The 23,006-nt window shown below is 31.7% G+C and overlaps 1 protein-coding gene across 1 annotated transcript in view; it reads right to left on the reverse strand.

Moving 5' to 3' along the window:
* bou (boudin) overlaps window positions 1–23,006 on the reverse strand; it is a 58,274-nt gene that overhangs the window by 16,766 nt on the left and 18,502 nt on the right. Inside the window, exon 2 of the mRNA XM_014421071.3 lies at window positions 3,744–3,899. Within this exon, the coding sequence (XP_014276557.1) occupies window positions 3,744–3,899 (156 nt within the window). The remainder of the gene's footprint in view (window positions 1–3,743; window positions 3,900–23,006) is intronic.

The following is a 23,006-nucleotide window of genomic DNA, read 5'->3' on the forward strand; positions in this document are numbered from 1 at the left end:
TTTTATTTATTTTTTTTTTTTTTTACTTTTATCATCCCATAGGCGTTGATGACCAGAGGGTTTTACGCCTTTAAGCAAAAAATCAACAACAACAACAAATTAATATTTTATCTCTAGGATATACGAGGCACATGGGGCCATAAAAAATAGATGGATAAATGTCGAAATAAAAAGCCCTTAGATATAAAACACTTAAAATAAGTAAGGCGAGTCGAACTATGAATACTAGAGCAGAGACCACGTAGGAGGATGCACAAAATAAATAAACATACCACAAAGCTAAAAATATATCTATCAGATACTATATCATATTGTTATAATGCAAAACCGCTCTGTTATCTCCCAGACCCAGGTTCGAATCCCGTTGTGGCAATTAATTATTTATTTTGTTAATGTAACGGTGTATCGAACCAGTTGATTCGGGATCCCTCCTCTGGCTCACCCAGTCTCTATAAAGTGGGCACTTATAAAAAACATGGCAGTTGAGCGTGATAATGAACAAATCATACTCTGGAACAACCGTTATTCACGAAACAATATTTCCCAATAAATTATTGAACCCTAGGTCCTTCATGGGTTGTAGCGGTACAAGTTTTCATTTTTTTTTTTTTGTATAACATAACACAGTATATAAATATCTACCGGTATATGTACGGAGAGGAGCATATAGTTTGTAATATTTAAGGAACATCTGTAACAGCAATTAACGATGATCAAAAAATAATATTGGGTGGAGAGTATATATTAAAAGAACATTTTTTAAATTGGAGGAAGATAGTCGGGGTGGGAGTCAATAAAGGAATCAAAATAATAGAAGAAAACTATTTATTGTTAACCAACGTGTCGCTCCATTTTGTAGGGCTTCATCAGGGCTGATGAGAATGACGTTCTGTTAACAAATGAGTTGCACTTTGCAGAGCTTCGTCAGGGCTGTCTGATGGTAGTACAAAGCCCTGCAAAGTCCAACTCATTTGTTAACAGAACGTCATTCTCATCAGCCCTGATGAAGCCCTACAAAATGGGGCGAAACGTTGGTTAACAATACATAGTTTTCTTCTATTATTTTGATACCTTTATTGACCGCCACCCCGACTATCTTCCTACAATCTACTCCATACGGTGAACTATCTTCTTCCAATGTGAACTTTTTTTTAAAAATAACAGGTATGCACAATTATCAATATTTCCGATTTTAACAATATCCAAAAGTCATTAGGAAATTTAATAACTATTCAGTTTAAACTATCTTTCAGATACCTCCGAAAGAATAATCATAAAATTCAGAAATGTACCAAAAAAAGATTCGGAAACGTATTTGCTAAGTACAATAAATACGAAATGACGTTAGTAAAAACAATGATATAAGAAACAATAAACAATGATATCTAATTACTGAAGATATTTTAAGTATATAAATGTTCAAAATATTCTGTTCTGAATGAATAGTTTTGAAATTCTATGGATCGTGAAAACTGGGGAAACATAATAACAAAGAAATATATTTCCGTTATAATAGGCTAGGTATATTAAAATAGATCAAGATCGCTTTATTTACGAGAAGCTATTCGTTGTATCCTGAATCTTAGGTAGTCCAGTAAAAAGCGCAGTAGTTTATCTTACCTTTTTTTTTCGGTATAGAAAGATTTATTCATTTGTAGATAAGTATTACAACCTGCCACAACATTGGGCAATAAGTAATAGTGATAAATAATCACATTCATACCAAAATTAGGAAATAAATAAAATACATAATAATAGACTCTCTATGGGTCGGAGAGAGAAAGGTTTAAGGAAAGGGTCGCTAAAATAGAGAAATTAAACTTTGCCACCAGTAATTTATATAACAAGAAGAACTTATTTATTAAAGCTAAGATTAATAAATATAAAACATTATAACACGGTGAAGCCAGTGATACTCTATGGAACGGAAACCTCGTGTCTTCCCAGCCTAGAAGGGCTTCTGAAAATAGAAAGAATTCCCAGAAAGATCTACGGACCTAAGAGAACACCTGAAGGATACAGATCGAGGTCGAATCAAGAAATCTATAAGGAAACAACAGACCTAGAGACTGACATTAGGTTGGGAAGGCTGAGGTTCTATGGACACATGATAAGGATTAAACCTGAAAGACTAAACTATAGAATTTTTCAACAAATCCACAGTCACAAAAATTCAACAGGATATTTCAAGCAAGTTAGGGATGATATTGCACATGAGGGGTTGAGGGAACGAGATTGTTTAGACAGAGATGAGTACAGAAGGACGATCAAGGGAATGAAGGTTCTTGGGAGAAAGAAGTGCTCCAGAAAGGGTCTTGCGTGCTCTGAGGAGAGAAAACGTAGACACGTTGAGCTTATGAGAGACATATGGGAGAAGAGGAAGCAGACGAAGAAGAAACATTAGAATTATGATATGCGCGTCGTCTTCAAGGTCTTTTCGAGAAAAAAAAACAAACTATATGTATATAAACCGAAATATAAATAAAATGAAACTATGTACATGAAGAAAATAAAATTTTGAATTAAAACAACAAGAAAATAAAAACACAATCACATTCACACTATTATGAACAATATTTTTGACCTCGACCTGAGGATTCCCCACGTATGAGGGGCTGGAAGATTCCAAAGCAGCCTTCTCACCCCATCACGGGTAAAAATCTTACAAGAGTCAAAATTGGAGGTTTGGGATAGAAGAGCGCAAGTGTTTATGGATGTTATCTGAATGAAAAGGGATGTAAGGTAATGATCTGTATAAGGGGATGGAGGTGAATTAGGTGAAGAGGGGGTACGATTTTTATAATTGTAAATGAGTTTGTCGATAATTATTTGAGGAAAATTGTTGTTTAAGAGGATTTATTTAATGCGCAGATAGCTATTATCATGAAATTGGGAATCAGAGAGAGAAAAACCACGATGAATAAGATTTTTGGCTGTGTCTAGTTTTTGATGGTAAGGAAGAATGGAAGGAAATTCACTACCATTTCTTGACCTCCTCATCATAAAAAACACTAATAACACTATATCCACCGATTGGTACACAAAACTAATTTACTCAGGAAGACTTCTAAATTATCACTCCCAACATCCTTACCATCAAAAACTAAACACAGCAAAAAATCTTATTCATCGTGGTTTTTCTCTCTCTGATTCCCAATTTCATTATAATAAATATCTGCACATTAAACAAGTCCTCTTAAACAACAATTTTCCTCACTCATTATCGACAAACTCATTTACAATTATAAAAATCGTACCCCCACTTCACCTAATTCACCTCCATCTCTTTTCATCCCCTTATACAGATCATTACCCAACATCCCTTTTCATTCAGATAACATCCATAAAAGTCAAGATTGTTTTATATAAGTATTCAACACCATAATCAATGCATCATTAGTAATATGTTTCACAAGTAAGAATATTATACGAAGTTACTTTATAATTATGACAGAATAGAAGATTTATTTAAAATACTCCTTGACTCTGCCAAGCGCCTTAATTATACTATACTGCACAACAAACTATCTGATAATTAGGCCACAGCTCAAAACTGACGAATGACCAATTAATTAATAATCATAATTATATAACTAATACCTTCAAATCATTTTAACGTAACGTAATATAGAACTGCGAAAAAATCAGAAAAAGCATTAAAAGGTGAATAGTCTTAGCATAAGGTGTTAGTAGCTGGCGGCATTGTGGTGTTAGTAAAAGTGCTAAGTATCTGATGTACTCGCCTTCGAAGCGGCCAGTGTGCTTGATACAATAGGCTGCGTTGTAGACTTCGTCGCAGGGCTTGGGCTCGATGTCTATGTCGGAGGTGAGCGATTCTCTGCATTGGAAAGGGTTGTCCAGGTCCGTACTGTTGCACTGGTAGCAGAGGATGCAGTTACCTATTGTCAGGCAATGTTGTAAGTATAAGAAAAAATAATAAAGACAAAATAAATAAATAATTAAAACAAAATAAATAAACAGAAAATAATGAAATACTTCATAAAATAAAAATAAATAAATAAAAAACGTTGTTAGGCTGTTGTTGATAATCAGGCAATGTACTAACTAGGAGAACAAAAAAATAATTAAGAAATATAGGTACTTCATAAATAATAATATACCTAATTTAAACAATTAATTATAAATAATAACCAATTAAAGTCCCAACAAAAATAGTTTGCTATAATCATTGCTGATACTGATCCGATTAAGATAAATTTATTTATTTGTTTCTTCTAGCTTTGTATACAACTGAATAATCTTTCAAATGCCCATCTAGAACATTCCGGCAAACGACTAGCATTTTAGTAGTGCCGAAACTAATTTCTAAAGAACCAATCCAAATAGTTTAACAATACTTTTAAAACTTTGCTAAAAAAAATAAATAAAAATAACCTTACTGACAAAATACAACATATCTTTTTCGAAAACTAGTCAAACTTCGATAATTACTTCTATTAATTGATTTTTTTTTTTTTGTGGGGAATTAAACTGCCTTTCAAATAATATTTACATTGTTTATTTCAAAAACTTTTTTTCTTGTTGGTCAGTTGATTCCTTCAGACTAATGTATTGAGCACACCCTCTCTTGCCATTCGGCTTCACGAATTTAGCATAACAAAAACAGTGTGTTTATGCCTTCCCTACAAGTAAGCATAACAGAGTAATCTGAAAATGTGTACATCATACTTCTGGTCCATTTTCAACCTCTAACGTGAGCGCCAGTCATTTGGAAAAAAAATAAGAACTCTTCCTCTTTTTTTCTACGATAGAGGCCATATTTAATACAGTATCTCCAAAATATATTAAATTAATAAGTAGTATATAAAAAAAATTTTAAATTGTTCTACTCACCCACGATATCTGACCCCCAAGGTTAGGCAATTTAAAAATTCCTTTTTGAACAATTGATTGCTTCAATTCACAAACTGATTTAACGAGTTATTACATGAAGATCCCGTTAAAAAAAACCCAAAAACGACTCATTATTTATTGTTGTCGGTAAAAAAGAAATAAAATAATAAGTGTACGTCCATTTTTTTTTCATATTTTGTTTGCCATAACATAACTTCATAAAACGAATAAAAAGCAATCGTTCCCGGTCTTACCCGCCCCAGTAAGATCCCCAGGGAGTGACGTTCCTAAATCACTTTTGATATATCCAATCTTCAAATTTGTGTTTTTTCTGGATAAACTTTGCGATGCCCAATAAATATATTTAAAACATCAGATATTGCAGAAATTTGGATAGGCGCACAAAATCAAAGAGCTGGATAAAGAAAGTAAGACTAGAAAATTAATTAGCAACGTAAAGATAGGTAGCCATCGGGGCATTGATAAAGACATTCGAGCTAATGTTCTCTGTATCGTTCCAATTTTAGTGTAAGTACCAATGAACCGAGTACATATCTATTCTCTTCGCCGCCGATATGTAGTAGCTATACAACTGAAATCATTGCAATCAACAAAAGCTTAAATATTTTTTATCCCCCCCCCAAAAAAAAACTGATCATCTGTCTGATCATTCATTGCCAGTCCTACTTACCTTGAGAAATGTTTTTTTAATCAACCTATTAAACTAAATGTATATAATTCATTACAGTCCGCCAACAGAAACGAGTATAGCGTACGTAGTAACGAACTGGAGGATGGGGCAGCTAAGTTGGCGATTTCAGAAGGAATTCAAAATCACGGAGTGCCTGTAAATGATTAAATTGGAATAGAGACAAACATGGGCAAATATTACTGATAATAAATTAAGGGAAAGAAGAAGTGACGTCTCCCTTGGATATCATCGACTAGAATTGTGCGCAGAGAGGTGATTTTGACACGCCTTCGAATAGGTTATACTCAACCTGAGTCACGGTTATCTTATGATCTTATATATCTCCTATGACCTGAATGCCAAACTTGCTGGACACAACTTACTGTTAAACACATTTTGACTGATCGCCGAGCATATGGCTCCCTTAAATCTTCATATGATATACCAGCGAATCTCCATTCCATCTATCTTCCTATTGGTGATCTTAAAATAGATTTTCCGAGTGCAAAGGGTTGTATTATTAGTTTAGATTGTTGTACCAATCGAAGAGAAATTATTTATTTTAATATTTCTAAATATTACTACTATTAAAATTATCAACAATAAAAGAATTGAATAAATACTGCTGTGGCTTGGTTATATACGGTATTAGCTCTAAGTAAAGTTGTCCGGAGTGAAGCGAGACTTGAATAGCCACTCGAGATATTGCCAGCACAGCGGATTTCTTTGAAGCACCGGGTCACCGCGTTCCCAGGGGTAAATAGGGATAAGCAACTCTTATCGTCAATCTTTATTGTACTCCTTCCGTATTGAATGGTCCATTATTGACAAATAAACACAACAACATAACTGTTCTGAAAGAAGTTCTTTTTCAATTTGAAACAATAAAAAAAAAAAGAAAAGATAATTGCATTCCAATATAGTGACGCATAAAAAGTTTAAAAAGAAACAAAATATATAATGTGGAAAATCCTTTCTTAATATTCAGATCTATTATTTTAATTTACAAGTAATTCAATAACTCAGATTAAAAATAAAAATAAATTACTAAAAAAAAAAAAAGATGTACACCTTAGTTGTTTTATGAGTTAACCATTTTTTATTCCTGATATAGCAACATCATTTCCACAAACATTTCAATTTTTTTATATATATAATGAGAAACGTTAAAAAAATTAAGAAGTTCCATTTTGTGAGTTATTTAAATTTATTATCAATTGAAAACCAATAATTTATAATAAAATTTAAAAAATCAACACGAGATGTTGCCTCCATAACCATATAATAAAATCAGCCTCTGATGTATCTTTGTGGGTACTGTCTAGCCAAAGATCCGAGTCCATTTTAAGTTATATCAAGCAAAGAATTATGATTATTAAGTACGGGTTACCAGAAAATATATAAACTTATTCCAAACTTTCAGCCGAATTGGACCAGCTGTTCTTGAAATTAACTTTATCGTGTATCTTATATATTATAGTAAGCATCAATTTGGTCGAATTAATCTAGGTACCAATCCGCATAGTTCATAAAAATCATATTACCGAATACAAACTGGACTAAGTTGCTATAATGCGAGTGAAAATTTTCTGTTGTGAGGACAAAAAGAATAAATAAGAAATAAAAAAATAAAATAAAATAAAGAAGACAAGAAGAAAAAATAAATCAGTATGCCTTAAATTAAATGTAAATTTATCTTGTGTGCAAAAATAAAATACGAGTTGTTTTATTCTCATTTTGATTCCAAATATCATTTCATTTAATTTTTTTTTAATAAATGAGTGTTATTTTTTTTAATAAAGTGCTAAATAGCTCCTGCTTCATTTCTAGATAATATCAATAGAATAATTTAGATTTAAACTTTAATCATTTTAACAATGATTTCATAAAGGGGGATAAATTAAAAAAAATGAAAATTATATTGAGAAAAAGTGAGGGAGTGGGTGGGAGAGGAAAAGAGAGAGGGTGATCTTTATTTTTTTATTTTTAAATTAACCATAAAATTCTAACGTTCTGTATTATCTCTGTCATAAAAAGAAAAAGTGAAATGTTTATCAAAATAGTGACACTTATATCGAGCAGATATAATGATGGATAAGGATTTTATTATCTTACAAAATTATTTTTTTGTACCAGATTATATTTTTCATATTTATAAAATTCCATAATAATAAAATTCAGAATTTATGAAAATTTTTACACATATTTTATTTACGTTTCTAATAATAGAAGGTAATTTCCAAATATAAATTAAAATATTTTTGTAATCTTAAAAAGCAATATCAGATTGAATTAAAATAATAATTTTCAATACTTCAAATAAACCTGTAACAATATTTCTTATAAAAATGATTGGAACTTATATTAGTACCGGTAAAGTCAGTTGTTAACATTTAACAAGCCAATACAAGCTTGTTAAAAAAAAAATTAATTAAAATGAAATATGGTGAGTATAAAACAACAAGCTAATAAAAAATTTAAAGATCACATCGTATAGGTACTGTGATAAGAAAAACGTTTTTAAAAACACTAAAGTATATCAAGTTCTCATAATTGCTCACTTTAATTTAATTTTAAAATAATTACACATAAATAATACTGTTTTATAATATTTAAACCAATATAGATATTTCAAAATTCTGAACAAGATATTTCACTTTTTCTGGAAGGATACTTTGATGTACGAAAGGATTGTTGGAGAAAGGAGCTCAAAGAGAAATTACTAGTGCTTTATCGTTGCAAAGTGAAGGAACTTGAGCGAAGTCCGTGTCCCCCGGAGGAGGTTTCATGTTGGGCTTTGTCGCAGGAAGAGATAAGATATTCAAATAGAAAGGACGGAACGAGATGGATGTATACAGAGCTCTTCCTCAAAGTACATAGGGCGACCGTATCCATAATTTATATTTGGATTTAAAACCCTTTCCATTCCCTCTCCAAGTTACATTCCCTACTCGCTCCATTTATTCATTCCCCAATAAGTTCCATCGTGAAAGGAGAATTAATTTTTTTTCTTGTCAACTTCGAATCTTTTATTCATAAAATCTGATGAAAGAACGATGAAGTTGTGTCCCCTCTGAGCACACGCTTGGAAAGGGTCCAAACACCCGAAAAACATTCAGAAACACCATCAGAACATTTTAGGAGAGGGTTGGAGAACTGACAGAACAAAACTATCATAAACTACTTATGATGATAATATGTAATTTATATGAAGTAATACTGTATGGATTAAATGGAAAGTTGTTTAACAACTAAATATAAATCATAGAAATTAACAATAATTAATTTTCTTAGTTAAAGTAAAAATAATCTTAAACTAAAACAAATTGCCTATTTCATGAAAAAAAAAATAAAGAACTTAAAAAATAACATGTCTATATCAATTAATGATGTGATACTTTATAACTCAGAAAAAAACTTTAAACAATTTTAAAAAATAAAAATTAATACTTCCTTATATCCTACAAAACGATGGCTGAGGACCAGGCAATTTCTGATATCGTGCAGCTTACCAACAAATTTTAGCCAGGATGGGTAGGTTCAGTTTTTATTTTGTGGAACTGTCATGGAATAAAAGTTAACTCGCCCCGGCCGGTCTCGAGCCGGCTAAATACACGAAGTTAATAAGGGGATACTTAACGCCTCCATTACAACTGCCTCCGGTATAACCCCTGCCCTAATCTATTTCTAAATTAAATCAATAATGAATGTAAGATTAATCGGGAGTACTGACCAGCTCCACCTCTCCGTCCATTTTATGTTATATCATTAGAAAATTCTTAAAGGTAATTATATAAACAATGAATTAACAAATTGGAGGCATAAATTAAATTTAAAATAATTATAATTTTGAAAAAAAGATGAGAAAGGGAGTAAAAGAGAGAAAGAGAGGAGTTAGTCTTAATAAAACAGTCTTAGAAAGGAACTCCATGCTAGTAATAATATAAATTAAATAATATTATAACTAACAATAAAACTTATCGCCTTTAGAGGCTTTTGCTTGAATAGAGACGATGTGAACTATGGACCGGAGTGGAAATAAACGTGTAAATACTGGAGTGAGGCGTTGATAAGGCCATTAAATGAAGCCAATTGTGATACGACCTTTCCCAGTGCATTGGCTCCAAATAGAGTTCAAACGACCGCAATAACAAACCATTCACACAGCCCAAGGGGATTTAAACAGACCAAATCACTCCAATAATATGAACCAGCCAGCAATTTAACGAACTAAAAATATTAAATAATTTACAACTTAGCCAGTTAGGAAAAAAAATATCATTCAGGAAGGACAACACTTTGTATTTAGACCAACAATTAGAATGGGACAATGTTACGAGGGTGTCAATATTTATCAGCGATTTAGTTATATTTTTGTTTATGTTGGTACCAATGTTGTTTTGCGTTGATGACGCATGCTTTGTTTATTTGTTGTTATGTCCAGCACCGTGTATTTCACCAAGAGCAACGTTCAGTGATCCGTTTTTTGTGGTTGGAAGGAGTATCAGGGGCAAAAATATCATCGAAGGCTTCCGGTACAGAACGGGAACAGTGTTTTACCACAACGGAGGGTCTACGAATGGATTCAAAAATGGTCGCACAAGTGTTACGCAGGATAAAGGATCCGGACGACCGTTTAAGAAAACATTGATCGTTCAGATGAAATGATGCTCTTAGACAGATGAGTAACTATTGACGCAGTAGCATATCGTCTGCAAATTAGTCACAGTTCTGCCAACAAAATATTCCGCATCAGACTTGGGTTTCATAAAATTTGTCAAGATGGGTCTGAAAACAACTCACACATAAACAAACATGCTTGGACACCTGCTAAAAACATTTGGATTGCTATGATAACGAGCTATGTCTTAGACAGGATTATTACTAGTAACGAAACCATACATCATTACAGTATACGACAGAGTATGGAATAGAAACATTCAAATTCGCCGAGCAAGAAAAAGTTCAAAACCCAACCGTCCGCAGGAATACTGATGCTTACTTTGTTTTGGTACTCATAAGGTCCGGCACTGGAAGATGATGATGCTTACTACCAAGCTAAAGCTAATTCGAAGCCAATGCTGAGGACTGCTGTCAAAAAGTGTTGTGTTGTTGCACGACAATCCCCGTCCGCATACTGTTACCCACACTCCAGAAACTCAATTTTGAAGTACTGGCTCATCCTCCATATAGTCCCAATCTGACCATCACTTGTTTGGTCCGCTCAAAGAGGCTTTAAGGGGCCGTTGATTTACCACGGACAAAGCAATCATGAAGCTTGATGCAACGGTGGACCAAGTGCGTTGAAAAGCAAGGGGACTGTCGAAAAATGACGTACTTGTAGGTTTCTTAATTAATTACAATACAATTTTATGACTATATTGCGGATAATAATTGTCTTACCCTCGTATATAAAACTACTACATGTAAATTATTGTTTATTAAGACTTAGAAAATTCGTTGAATAACGAAAGAAGTTGATTTAGTTCAAAAGATGAAGAGGATACTCCAAAGCGTTGATGTATCAGTTTAACTAATAAAATTTAAATTAGATTGAAAAATACCACTCATACAATTGAAAAAGATGCTACAAGGAAGAAATAGAACTAGTGACATATTTATATATAAACGGGTGAGGACCCGGTTAAGGCGGTATATCAATGAGGATCTGGAAAGGACCACTGACCTGGTAAAAACATCTGTGTCCTACCTCCTATTCCTCGGGGACCCTAAGTAAGGAGGTGGAGCTAGTTTTTTCCTACTTCTACCAAAAGGGTTCCGCCGCCAAAAACACTTTGGACATCACTGACCTGGAGTATGCCGCCCACCACTAACTGGAGAGGGAATTTGCGCTGTGAACTGAATAGGAACCGACTTAAAGGTGGGAATCGCACCTAGATAACTAAGAATTGAGGGACCATGAGACCCTCCCCAATGGTCATCGGCTCTAACACTATAGTTTTTTAACTATAGATGGTTTATCTATATTTTTTAATATGGATACACCATTTAACATGTCCATTTGAATTTAGGATTTAAGTGGCTCATTCGCATTCATAAGAGTTCACACCAGTGCATACACTCGCTTGTATGACTCCCAACAATTTGTTGGTACTCACACACTCAGCTATGTTGAACATATCTGAAGATGAGAATAGTTGCACAGTTAACCTCACATCGCGCAATCACTCATGCCCTCACCCTCACACTTTCATACTTGAATGACACATACAAGTACTCGCTCCAGTGTATTAATAAATAGAAGTGAATGGGTCTCTAGTTACAGATTAGTTTTTCTTCATGTTTTGTTTAAAGAGTTACAGCTATTTCTTACGTCACACAAAGTTATTGAAAATTAATTAGCAATGTCAGTGATGTGACTGCTAGTAGCGACTGGAACTTGTGGCAACTGTAGCTGTCGATCCTGTAATTAGTTCTCAAGTCAATCACTAGCTCCAAGAGCCTTCGCCTTCAGAGGGCTAAAACTCAATCATCTTTGGTATGTGTAACCCAGAGTGGAATGAGCCGAAAGTAGATGTACTTGGAAGGTCCTTGGCCATTTATTAAATGACCCCCCCCCCCTTTAATTGTAAATTATAATAATAAATAACACTTCATCAAGATATACACGCCCAAATTGAATAATATTAACCCCAAATTATTTGTATAAAATCCTGCATTCAATACCCATAAATTTGTATCTTGAATTGTTATTTGTAACCCAACATCTTAAAATTAGATCCGGTTACAGAATATAATATGTTGCTTTTATCTGTTACATAATTAAACATACAGTAATGGTTCTTTTCAAATTTTCAGAAATGTAAATAACTTGCTCATATTATTGTATATTGTCAAGTATTGTATATTATTAATTTAAATAAATGATTTTGAATTTATTAATAATATACTAAACTGGCTAACTCTACTTGTAGGGGTGCTGTCCAAAAAACAAATAAATATATTAATATTATAAATAACACTTTATTTATCTTCATTTAAATTAAGACCTGTACATTTAGTACTTATTTGTTTAGGAACATAAAAAAAAAGTTAGAAACAAAAAGAAAGTTGTTCCTTAATTCTGTAAAATACGTCTAACGGTCAAAGTGAAATAGTTCTATGTCAAAATAAGTTATTTAAATGGGATTCGGACGAAACAAGTTATCCCCCCCCCCTAGTTTATATTGATTATCTCCAAGTTATAGCTTATTTGAAATTATTAAACTTAATGCAGTACTATCTAGTTGGACGAGTGATATATTCTTGCGTGTCGGACTCAGTCGAGGATTCCAAGGGTGGAGGATTTGAAAAGGACAATAACTAGGATCGATCCTTGGGTTGTAAAACTCCAACATTTGGATTAATCGAAAATATACAACAAAAATCCACAAGAAACGAAATAGAGTAAACTGTATATTAAATTTAGACAATATTGTTTTATTGTTCTTAAAAAAAGAACAATGTTTTTGAAGAAAGGTAGTTCTTGGTACCACACTGTATATCCACGAAATTAAAATAATAAAATATATATGCAAAAAATATATATATAGAAGTTATAAAAGCTTAATTAATGATAATAATAATAATATTTGACGACAAGAGTAGGTATCTCATTGTGCTAAAAACTCCAAGCATCCAGGTTCGAATCCGGCTGTGGCAGATGACTATTTTCTTTTTCATTGTAATCCTGAGTCAGCCCTGTGAGTTCGGGATCCCTCCTACGCCCACTTAGCCTCATGAAGTGAGTACTCTTAATTGGGTAAAAATCTGGCGGTTGAACGTGATTCCCACCAAATCACCTCCTTGCACAACCGTTAGTCCAGCAATAGTATTTCCTAACAAGGTACTACACCCCTCACTCTTCATGAGTTACAGCCGTACAGATTTAATTTTTTTTTTTTAATTTGATGATAATCTAAAAATAATATAACATGCAAGAAAAATAAATAAGGCTATAAACACAATAAAAAAGGATAGATGGGAATGGTGAGAAAGGAAATAATATATAAATTAATAATTTTTCTCCTAACCTTCTACATCTTTTTCTTTTTTTTTTTGTGTGTGTGTTCCTGTTATTTATTTTTCCGTAGATATGATAGTCACTTATAGTCATCATCACATAGTGTTGACTATTTTTTATACATTATTTTGGGTTATGCAACTTTTATATTTCATTTTGCTTTTATGTTTCATGTTTGTTTTTCCTTCATTAAATTATTACTCATTAATTAATTTTTTTAAATTTAAAAATGTTTTGCAGGCTATTCTGCCCAGGTCATTAATTATAGGTCAAAATCACCCTATTTTTTTCGAAACTTCATTAATTTTTAAAACTAATAATTTTTTTATTAATCAACATTACATTATAATAATTAATAGTAATTACAACATTTTAATTTGGTGGAACTGCTAATTATTCTAAAACGCTTACTATCCAGTACAGGCAAGGGAAGAATTAAATTGTAAATTAATTCCAGGAGAGGCACTAGGGACAGTTGTAAATTGAGATTAGTCGTCAATAAGGAGTTTAGGACTCGGGTAGACTGTCTTGTTTTTGCTCCTCCTTTCGCATCACAAATTCCTTCTGTTGAAATCCTTTGAGTAAAAATACAGGGGCCTCTCATAAGAAAATGAGAATCTTATTAATACCAACTGTTTAGTAATGAATCGATTTTGCTTGGATTTATACGTTGTTCCAAGCTTTTGGGAGATTATGAAGGTAAAATACAAATTTGAGGACCCAACAAACAACAACAAAAGATATATAAATTTAAAGCAGAAAAAAATAGAAAAAAAATTCAACATGGCCACATTATGCTTGAATAATGCTTTAAAAAAGTATTTTCGTTCATTTATTTTCGATATAGAAGTATTTACATCATAAATAAATATTAGTGTTCATTTAATTGAATAAACACAGGCAAATAATAACATTTAACAGGGGTAGTTTTTTTCTGAATCAACCGATTTTCATAACAGCATAGCATAATCTTTTTTTTTTAATTGATCGATTCATATATCGATCCTTTGATAGCTTATCAAAAAATGACCACTTTCCCTTATAAAGTAAAAAAATATCGTAATCATCTCTTATTTTGTGAAATATCGTCTAAACTATTCATACAGAATGAATTTGAAGTAAATTTAATTCATTTGAGCCAATACGTGACTTGAAAATATCGAATAATCAAGAATATTGAAAAGTGAAATTTCATATTTTTTTTTTAAAATGGTAAAATTTAATTTTTAATTTTTCCATAAATTCTAATAGAAAGACCAATAATAAACGGTAAAGTATCGGGTGCACGATATGAAGCATTTATTTATTCAGCATGAATTTTAATAAATTAATTAATTACAGCTTAGGTATATTTTAAGATTTGATAACAACCGTTTCATCCTGTTCTACAAACCCCATTGCAAGATAATCCACAATACTAAGTTACTAATGAATAATCCGAATAATCGTTCTAATTTCCACTAAACAAACCATCCTGTAAATCCATCTTTTCTTTTATTAGTAACATTGTAGAAGCTCAAATTTGATACCTAGAAACCAGACATCCAGTGTTGACTGGCTCAATTGATGAAATATATTATATATTTATTATTTTTTATAAAAAACTAATTATTCACATTTTGAAATTTTTTGTCCAAGACAGCAATTGTATTGACGTTCCGGAAATATGCCCCTTTCTCAGGATGTTTTTTATTATTTCAGCCTTTTAACGTCCAACTTTTTTAATAAAATGTTATTTCGACTAAGTAGAATAATACACGTTTTAATTTGAGTACCTTGTATCAATTTTGTAAAATAGAAAGACATTTATTAAATACTTTTTCACGGTAATAATTATTAAAATTCTAAAATTTGTATTCTTTTATTTATTTATTCTATTATCATCGGCTGGGCAGTAAATTGTTTTATGTTACATTGTAGCCATGAGTCAACCCTGTGAGATCTGGAGCCTACCTGAGGTCCACTCGGCCTCATAAATTGGGTAAAAATCTGGCGGTCGAGCGTAATTCTGACCAAATCACCTCCTTCCACAACCGTTGGTCTAGTAGCACTACTTTCTTACATAGTACTGAACCCTTCTGTACCCTTCATGGGTCGTAGTGGTACAGAATTTAATTAATCTTTATACATTAATTTCGTAGTTTAGATTATTCTAATTAGATCTTATGGTTATGATTATGTAACGGAATCCTTATTTTGTATACATAATTATTTCACCCGAACAAAAATTCATTTTAGGCGTGCGACTACAAGACTTGTCATTGATAAACCTTTTACAAAATTGATTTGAAGGGATTTCTGTAAATCAGTGAGAGTTACAAAAGGAGTACAAAGACAGATAATATGTATGTTAATGAAGGCGGCAAACCACTCACTCCAAAGCCACCGCGATTGACTTGATCAATGAGGCGGTGAGCCACTAAGAGGCCATTACTTCATTCATCCAACGACTAGTTAGTCTTCCGTCAAACTTCAAACCATCAAATGGACTTACATTGACTGTTTATCATTGAATAATATATTTATAATATGTATAAAAAATATGTTTTTTAAATATATTTCGTATAAATTTAAGTGAAGAGATAAGAGAGATGTGGATAAGGAAACCCTTGTTAAAACTTTAATATGATGTAGTAAGGTTGGGATTGAACAGTTAAAATCTGCTAACAGAAGAGAAGACCGACAACCCAGATCTTGACTTTATATCAGAAGGTTAATATTTGAAATCATAGTGTTAATAAAAGTAAAAGACCACTGAACAAGCAGGTGTGAGGGTCGCAGAGTGTAGGGTTCAGAATATTATAGGTTCGATTCCCATCTAGTTCAGTCACGGCTGCAAAATTATTTCATGGAGGCCCGCGGAATGAATGTTGATATTCACACTTTTGAATAGATCTTAGAATAAAAGTCATGCCAAAAAAGTATGTATTTACTTCTACTCCTGATTTATCATTTTTTTAAAAATAAATGAATAAAATAAACATTATTACCTACATACGTTTAATTGAAAAATGCAATAATAATTGGGATTTCTAAGTAAAATAATGAAATTAGTGTTAAAACATTAGATAATAACAATACCTTGTTTAATTCAGAGATTTTAATTTCGGATGCTTAGAACAACCCCCAAGTCCAATATTCTTTCTTAGAGTTTAACCAGGAGTTTTTCTGGGTTAAGGCAAGTAGGTATAGTGAACCCGTCCTGGAAATGCTCAATCTAACTGGAGTATTTAGCAGGGAACCTCTACAGTGCAAACTTCCACTTACCTTCCAGAATGTGGAATAAGCCCAGAGGCAGATCGTAGTTAAATAAATAGGTGTTCCTGCCTAAATTACAGGTTAAAAGATTCAAATCATTTTTGGTTTATTTTTTCTAATAATGAACCTTTGTAATCTCCCAAGATAAAAAAAAAAAATAATCCTCTCTCATAATTTGAGGATATACGTATCAAGACACATAGAATCCAAAATGACGCAGAAAAACATTACAAAAAGTTTATTATTTAAATTATGCATTTATCATAACAGTAAATAATAAACAACAATTAAGTGTTACAAATTCGTTATATCAAGCCTAAAGAAAAAAAAAACTGTTATATTAAAAAAAATAATAGTTTTTCTTAAGCTTGTAAAAAAAAAAAAAAATATTGCTAAACACTTCTTGTTTTTGCACAGTCTTCAAAAATGGCTGATATATGGCCGTATGAAATATAAATTCGCCTGAAAATCAGCTATCATTTTCTAAACCTCAAATTTTTAGGTGGCTTGAATCTTTCTTTCTTAATCAGTTACAAAGGTTTCTTACTGAAAACATGAAACCAAAATTCGTTTGTTCACCGCGGTTTTTCTTTGAAATCAGAAGACCTTTTGTTTTAAATTTGCCACTAAAGCCATAGGACACGTCACGATGATTCTCTCAATACACCATGACTATACGTCTCATCTTATTAGTCTGATATTTTTGTCAGACTAAATTAGTATTTTATAAGGAGATCCGTACCTCCATATCTTGTTTGTTTATGAAGATAGAAAAAAACTAAATAGTTTTATTACTAAAAATGTTAACTATCATCTCTTGAATAGGTGAAACAATTTTTTGGCTTTTTTTTTTGTGTTTTTTGAAGGATTTTAACCCTCAAATTCCTTTGTAGAAAATTAAATACCCTGTGCGCAAGAGCCGAAAAATGTCTTTTTCTGTAGCTTGCTGTAACAAAACGCATTTAACCTTTTTATAAAACTTACATAAATAAAAAATAAAAAACAGGAAAAAATAGATATAATGAAAGTAGAACTTTCTTTTCTTAATTTCATTAGTTAAAACAATGTGTAAATAATAAAACTCTCAAAATTTCTAATTGGAACATTAAATTGGACCATTATTAACAAAGATATAGTGCTATTAGTCTTTATAATTAGTATTTATAGCCTTTATAATATAATTTAATATATTTTAAATAATTTTGTTGAGGTATCAATGGAAATATGTTCATTTTTCATTAGTTTTTTAAAATATATCTTATATAATATATATAAAACTTCAGGAAAATTCCACAAGCTCGAAAGCTGTAAGGAAAATCGTGAGTGTGGAAACACCAGATATTGGAGATCTGACAACAATAAAAAAAATGCAATTTTTTTAGGATTAGTATAGTGATTTTATAAAATTTTTTCAATGTTTGTTGTTTGCTGTTCCATAAATTATTAAATCAAACAATATTCCATTGCGAAGTAATTTTAAGCGTTTTAAAGTTGTTTCATTTGGCCATATGAGCCGTTTCATGGTTATTTTGAAGGTCACTTCAATTGTTCAAATAACCTTTTTGAACTCGATTTAGCATAAACGTTTAGATAAAGTAAGGAGTTTATTGAAAAAAACATTCAATCAAGTTAAACCAAAAAATCTGGATATCAGAAAAAAAAATACGATTTCACTTCTACTTACAACTAACATCGAAAAAATTAAAATATATGGTTTGAGAAGAACAAACTTAAGGCTCTATGTTCCAACAGAACAAAAATCGACAGATTTTAATTGAAATAATTGGGGAACAATCAACTCCACTTAACAATCGACTATAATTGTCAATCGATTTGCAGATTCGGTTTTCGGTTCTAGGCCATCAGGAGGATATAAAATAAAATCCATTGCGGCGTGTTAATTAGGACCGTCCTCAGCCTATCCAATTAGCCGATGCACGGGAGAGTGAATTTATGTTAGAGATGTTCTGATTGGACTAGATTAGTCGGGGTCATCTATTAGGCAGGCTTTGATTGGCCATAACTGCCCCCAGATATCGTCAGGGAGTGTCAGTTCCGATAGCAACTAAAACCACTTGAGTTTTGATATTTACTGACATAATTATTAACAACAGTTTAAATAATAATTCCAAGTAGGGTTGGAAATAAAAAATAAGTTTATCTGTATTTAAATCGATCTTCTACAAGTACTGTAACTAGAATGTTAATTCATTTTATCATTTTTATTACTAAATATTTTTTATCTATTTCTGTAGTTTGATTAAACTCGTTGAATCGATGAGAATTGAGGTGATTTTAACACCAGATAAGTTTTTTCCTCATTTAAATTGTCGAACAAGGCTTGAATGGCGAGATTCATATGTTAGAACACACGGCTATCTTGGGGGATTTAAACTACCAGATATACATATACCTCCCTGTATGTATGTATGTATTCAATTACTTATTTCGTCAGGGGGGTACGAAAATAATAAATAAATAAATGCCGAAATATCTAAACATCTTCCTCTAAAGTAACTTTAATTTTAAATATTTGAAAAAATATCCATTTCAAATTGTTTGTATTTATTTTTTTTTGGAATAAAAAATGGGTTAATAAAAAACATTCAAGAATTTTACAAATGAAAAAAAAAAGATTAATCCGACTTGAACAGAGAAACCGAGACTGCGAACTTTCCTGATCATATTACTAATTCGTTATCTTTTGTTAAACTGTTTTATTTTTGGCAGGAACAAATTTATATTCATTATTTCCAACAAATAAATATTTTCCGTTGATAGATTTCGCCTTCCCTGTTCTTTAGATATTTTCGATGACAAAAATAGAGACAAAACTTACGTATGCAGGATGCTAAGTGCTAGTTTTCTCAAGCTTATTATTATCAAAATTTATTATGTTTTAGTTTATCTATGAACAATAATGAAAAAATACCATATCAATTTACATGAAATTTACTTCAGTATTTTTTAAAAATTTATGTAGCAAATTATTTAAGCTAGACTTTAAATGTCCCTAACCGTACAAGAAGGATAAAATTGTTTTAATATATATTTACCATGATGTAAAAAAAAAAGTAGAAATCAATTGTAACTGACGGTACATACCATGGTAGCTCCTGGTATTCTTGAGGAGATTCTGGTAAAATCGATTTCTAAGCAGTCGATACCCGATGGCATCGCCGAAGCTTAGGACTTCCGGACCTCCTGGTTCCTAATAGCATATCATCAGTTACCTTCCACTCTTGATCACCGAGGCCACACTGGCTTACCAACAGAGCTCTAAATTCTTCATCATCATGCTTCTTCTTCCTCAAGAAGTATAAGTAACAATTAAATTAAAACTACAATGTATTCTTTCATCGCTGTTTTGCAGATATTTTGAGTGACCATACATAGAACTGAATGACAGGATAAATTATCGTTTTTAACTCCTGTCAAACTGTACCTATATCCACAATACAAAGGAAAAAAGGTAGAATAATAATCTATTTACGAGATTTCAAATATAAATGCGAATTAATACAAAAATACAGTATTTTTTTTTAATTGTGAAATTTGTCCTTGAAAGATTATAATTGATATAGCATTTATAAGTGTTTCAAAAATATTCCATAGAACTATATTTTGGGAATGTAATATTTTTTGTAAGGGGTTGAGTCGTAGTCATCTCCACCATTTAAAAATAAAAATGAGAGGGAGCTCTGCATGAGATTTTAAAACAGTTTATATTCGATTATGAAGTACATTCCCTAAATTCGCAAACAATCGTTTAATTGATGCAGCTCAAGAAAGAAATGCTCAACCTATTCCTAAGAAAAAACTATGCTTCAAATGAACGCAATTAACTATTTTTAGTGAATGTATTTATAATATGTAATTATAATGAGTAATAATGAAACCAACCCATGTAGCCCTTGTATAAGTAAAACTATATTTAAAATGAATTCAAAGCGGCCAGAACACCCACCCTCTTACCATCCCATCTCTCTATTACCGATCATGGGAAAAATCCTCGAAAAACCTATTTTGAAAAGCCTATACCCCATCCTAGATTCCAATCATATAATCATATAAGATCACCAGTTTGGATTCCGAACGTCCCACTCCACTATCCAGCAATGTCATCGTGTGGTGGATGTTGTCTCGTCTTCTTTGGAACGCGGAATGTACTGCGCGAGAGTCTTTTTCGATGTAGAACAGGCTTTTGATCGAGTCTGACACCCGGAACTGCTTTACAAACTCCGTAAATTTCTAACTCCTACATATTTTCTCATCATTCGTTCCTTTCTTACTAATAGATTATTCCAAGTAAACCACAATGGTTCCTATTCATCTTTCTAATTTCAATCCGCTGGTGTTCCTCAAGGTAGTATCCTCGATCCCATTCTCTACACCGTCTATACAGATGACATCCCAACAACTCCTAGCACTATCCTTACCTCGTATGCTGATGACACATGTATGCTCACAGATAATGATAACCCTTTGATTCCATTCCAAACTCTCCAGTCCCATATCACAACCCTCAAAGAATGATGTCGAAATTGGAAGATAAAAATAATTCCGAACAAATCCCATCAAACCACCTTTACTCTTCACCGTAAACCTCCCGACTGCCCTACAGTATACTTTAATAATGTGGCTCTTACCCCTGTAGAACAGATTCGTTAACTTGGACTACACCTTGACAAACGACTAACCTGAAATCCTCACACAAGACTGAAAAGACAGGAAACTGCACGCAGATTCCGACTACTACAGCACTTACTAGACAAACGGTCTGAACACCCAACTCATTACAAAAGACTGATCTACATGATAATAATAAGGCCCATTTTATATACCGTTGTAAATGTCAATAAATGATTAAATTAAAAAAAATTAATGCAAACAACCGTTTTTAAATTAAATATTGTCTTTAATTAAATTAAATATACTTAAAGTCTTTAAATTTAATTAAAGTCTTTAATTAATAATATACAATATACCAGCATTTCGATTATTGAGCAGCGAAACTAGTAATAAATCACTCCCGGTGTCCTCGGTGGATTACAATTAAAAAAATTACAAAGCCTAATACATCGATCCATCATAAAATTAATTTAAATAAAAAGTAATTTAAAATATTATTCAAAAATGTTTATATTTTTTCATGGCAATAATTTGATAATAGAAGTATTTTTGTAAAATAAATTTAATTTCAATTGTCGAATGCATGTATTTTGCGAGCACTAAAATGTTAAACAGTCAAAAAAATCTAAATAATTTCGAGATAGTTTGGTCTCTTGATTTTTTTTTTTTTTTAGAATTCTTTGTACACAATAATATGTATTTTTTCCTCCTATGCTTTACCACAATAGAGGAGGGAATATCTGACATGTTGAGTGTATACTAGGCGTATAGTAGTAAAAAGTAATTGCAATTGAAATGTCTTAACACCAAGAATTGGTAATCTAAGATGCTAATAAATTAGGCATTATTTAGTTAATTTATTTATTAAATTTAATTATAAATAAAATTATTGTTGTAATTTACAATAAATTTGAATGGCCATTCGCTCACACGCGCCTGCTGAGGTTTTGACAACTACTACGCTAATTAAATAATTACGAAACACCTCTAACAGTTGACACAATGACCTCTTTCCAAGCCAAAATCGTTAGAGAATTCAAGACTCACCCAGTTGTTCAAAAATATATTGGCTGTTCTTGAAAAAAATGCAAACCAATATTACATAAAAATTGGAAGGTGAAACAAATATTAACAGCGTAAATAATAAAGATTTTTCATAATATTATATAATCCGACAAAATTAAAGGCCAAAATTAAACATTTTTCATCATGTTGGTAATTATTTTCTAAAAAACATACAACCTTAGCTAATATTTTTTTTTTTTGGCAGTATAAGTGATTTGGTATCTGTCATAGTTTCATACTAATTTTATATTCCCTAATAATTATTTTTGGTGTTATGATCTACCTTAGTCGCTATACATCGAACAATACTTGCTATAAGTGAACATTTTGAGCTAAGATATGAAAGATAAATAGGTCTATTTAAGTTTGATTTTCATGTTTTTTTCTTATTTGATTCACACTTATTTTGACGTGACAACGTCTTATAAATCATTTTGCGGGATGCCATGTTAGAAAAAGTGTCCCGTAACGGAAGTAGATTTT

This window comes from Halyomorpha halys, unplaced genomic scaffold (genome assembly GCF_000696795.3).
Source record: "Halyomorpha halys isolate HHAL.00 unplaced genomic scaffold, Hhal_1.1 Scaffold302.1, whole genome shotgun sequence".
NCBI classification, from domain to species: domain Eukaryota; kingdom Metazoa; phylum Arthropoda; class Insecta; order Hemiptera; family Pentatomidae; genus Halyomorpha; species Halyomorpha halys.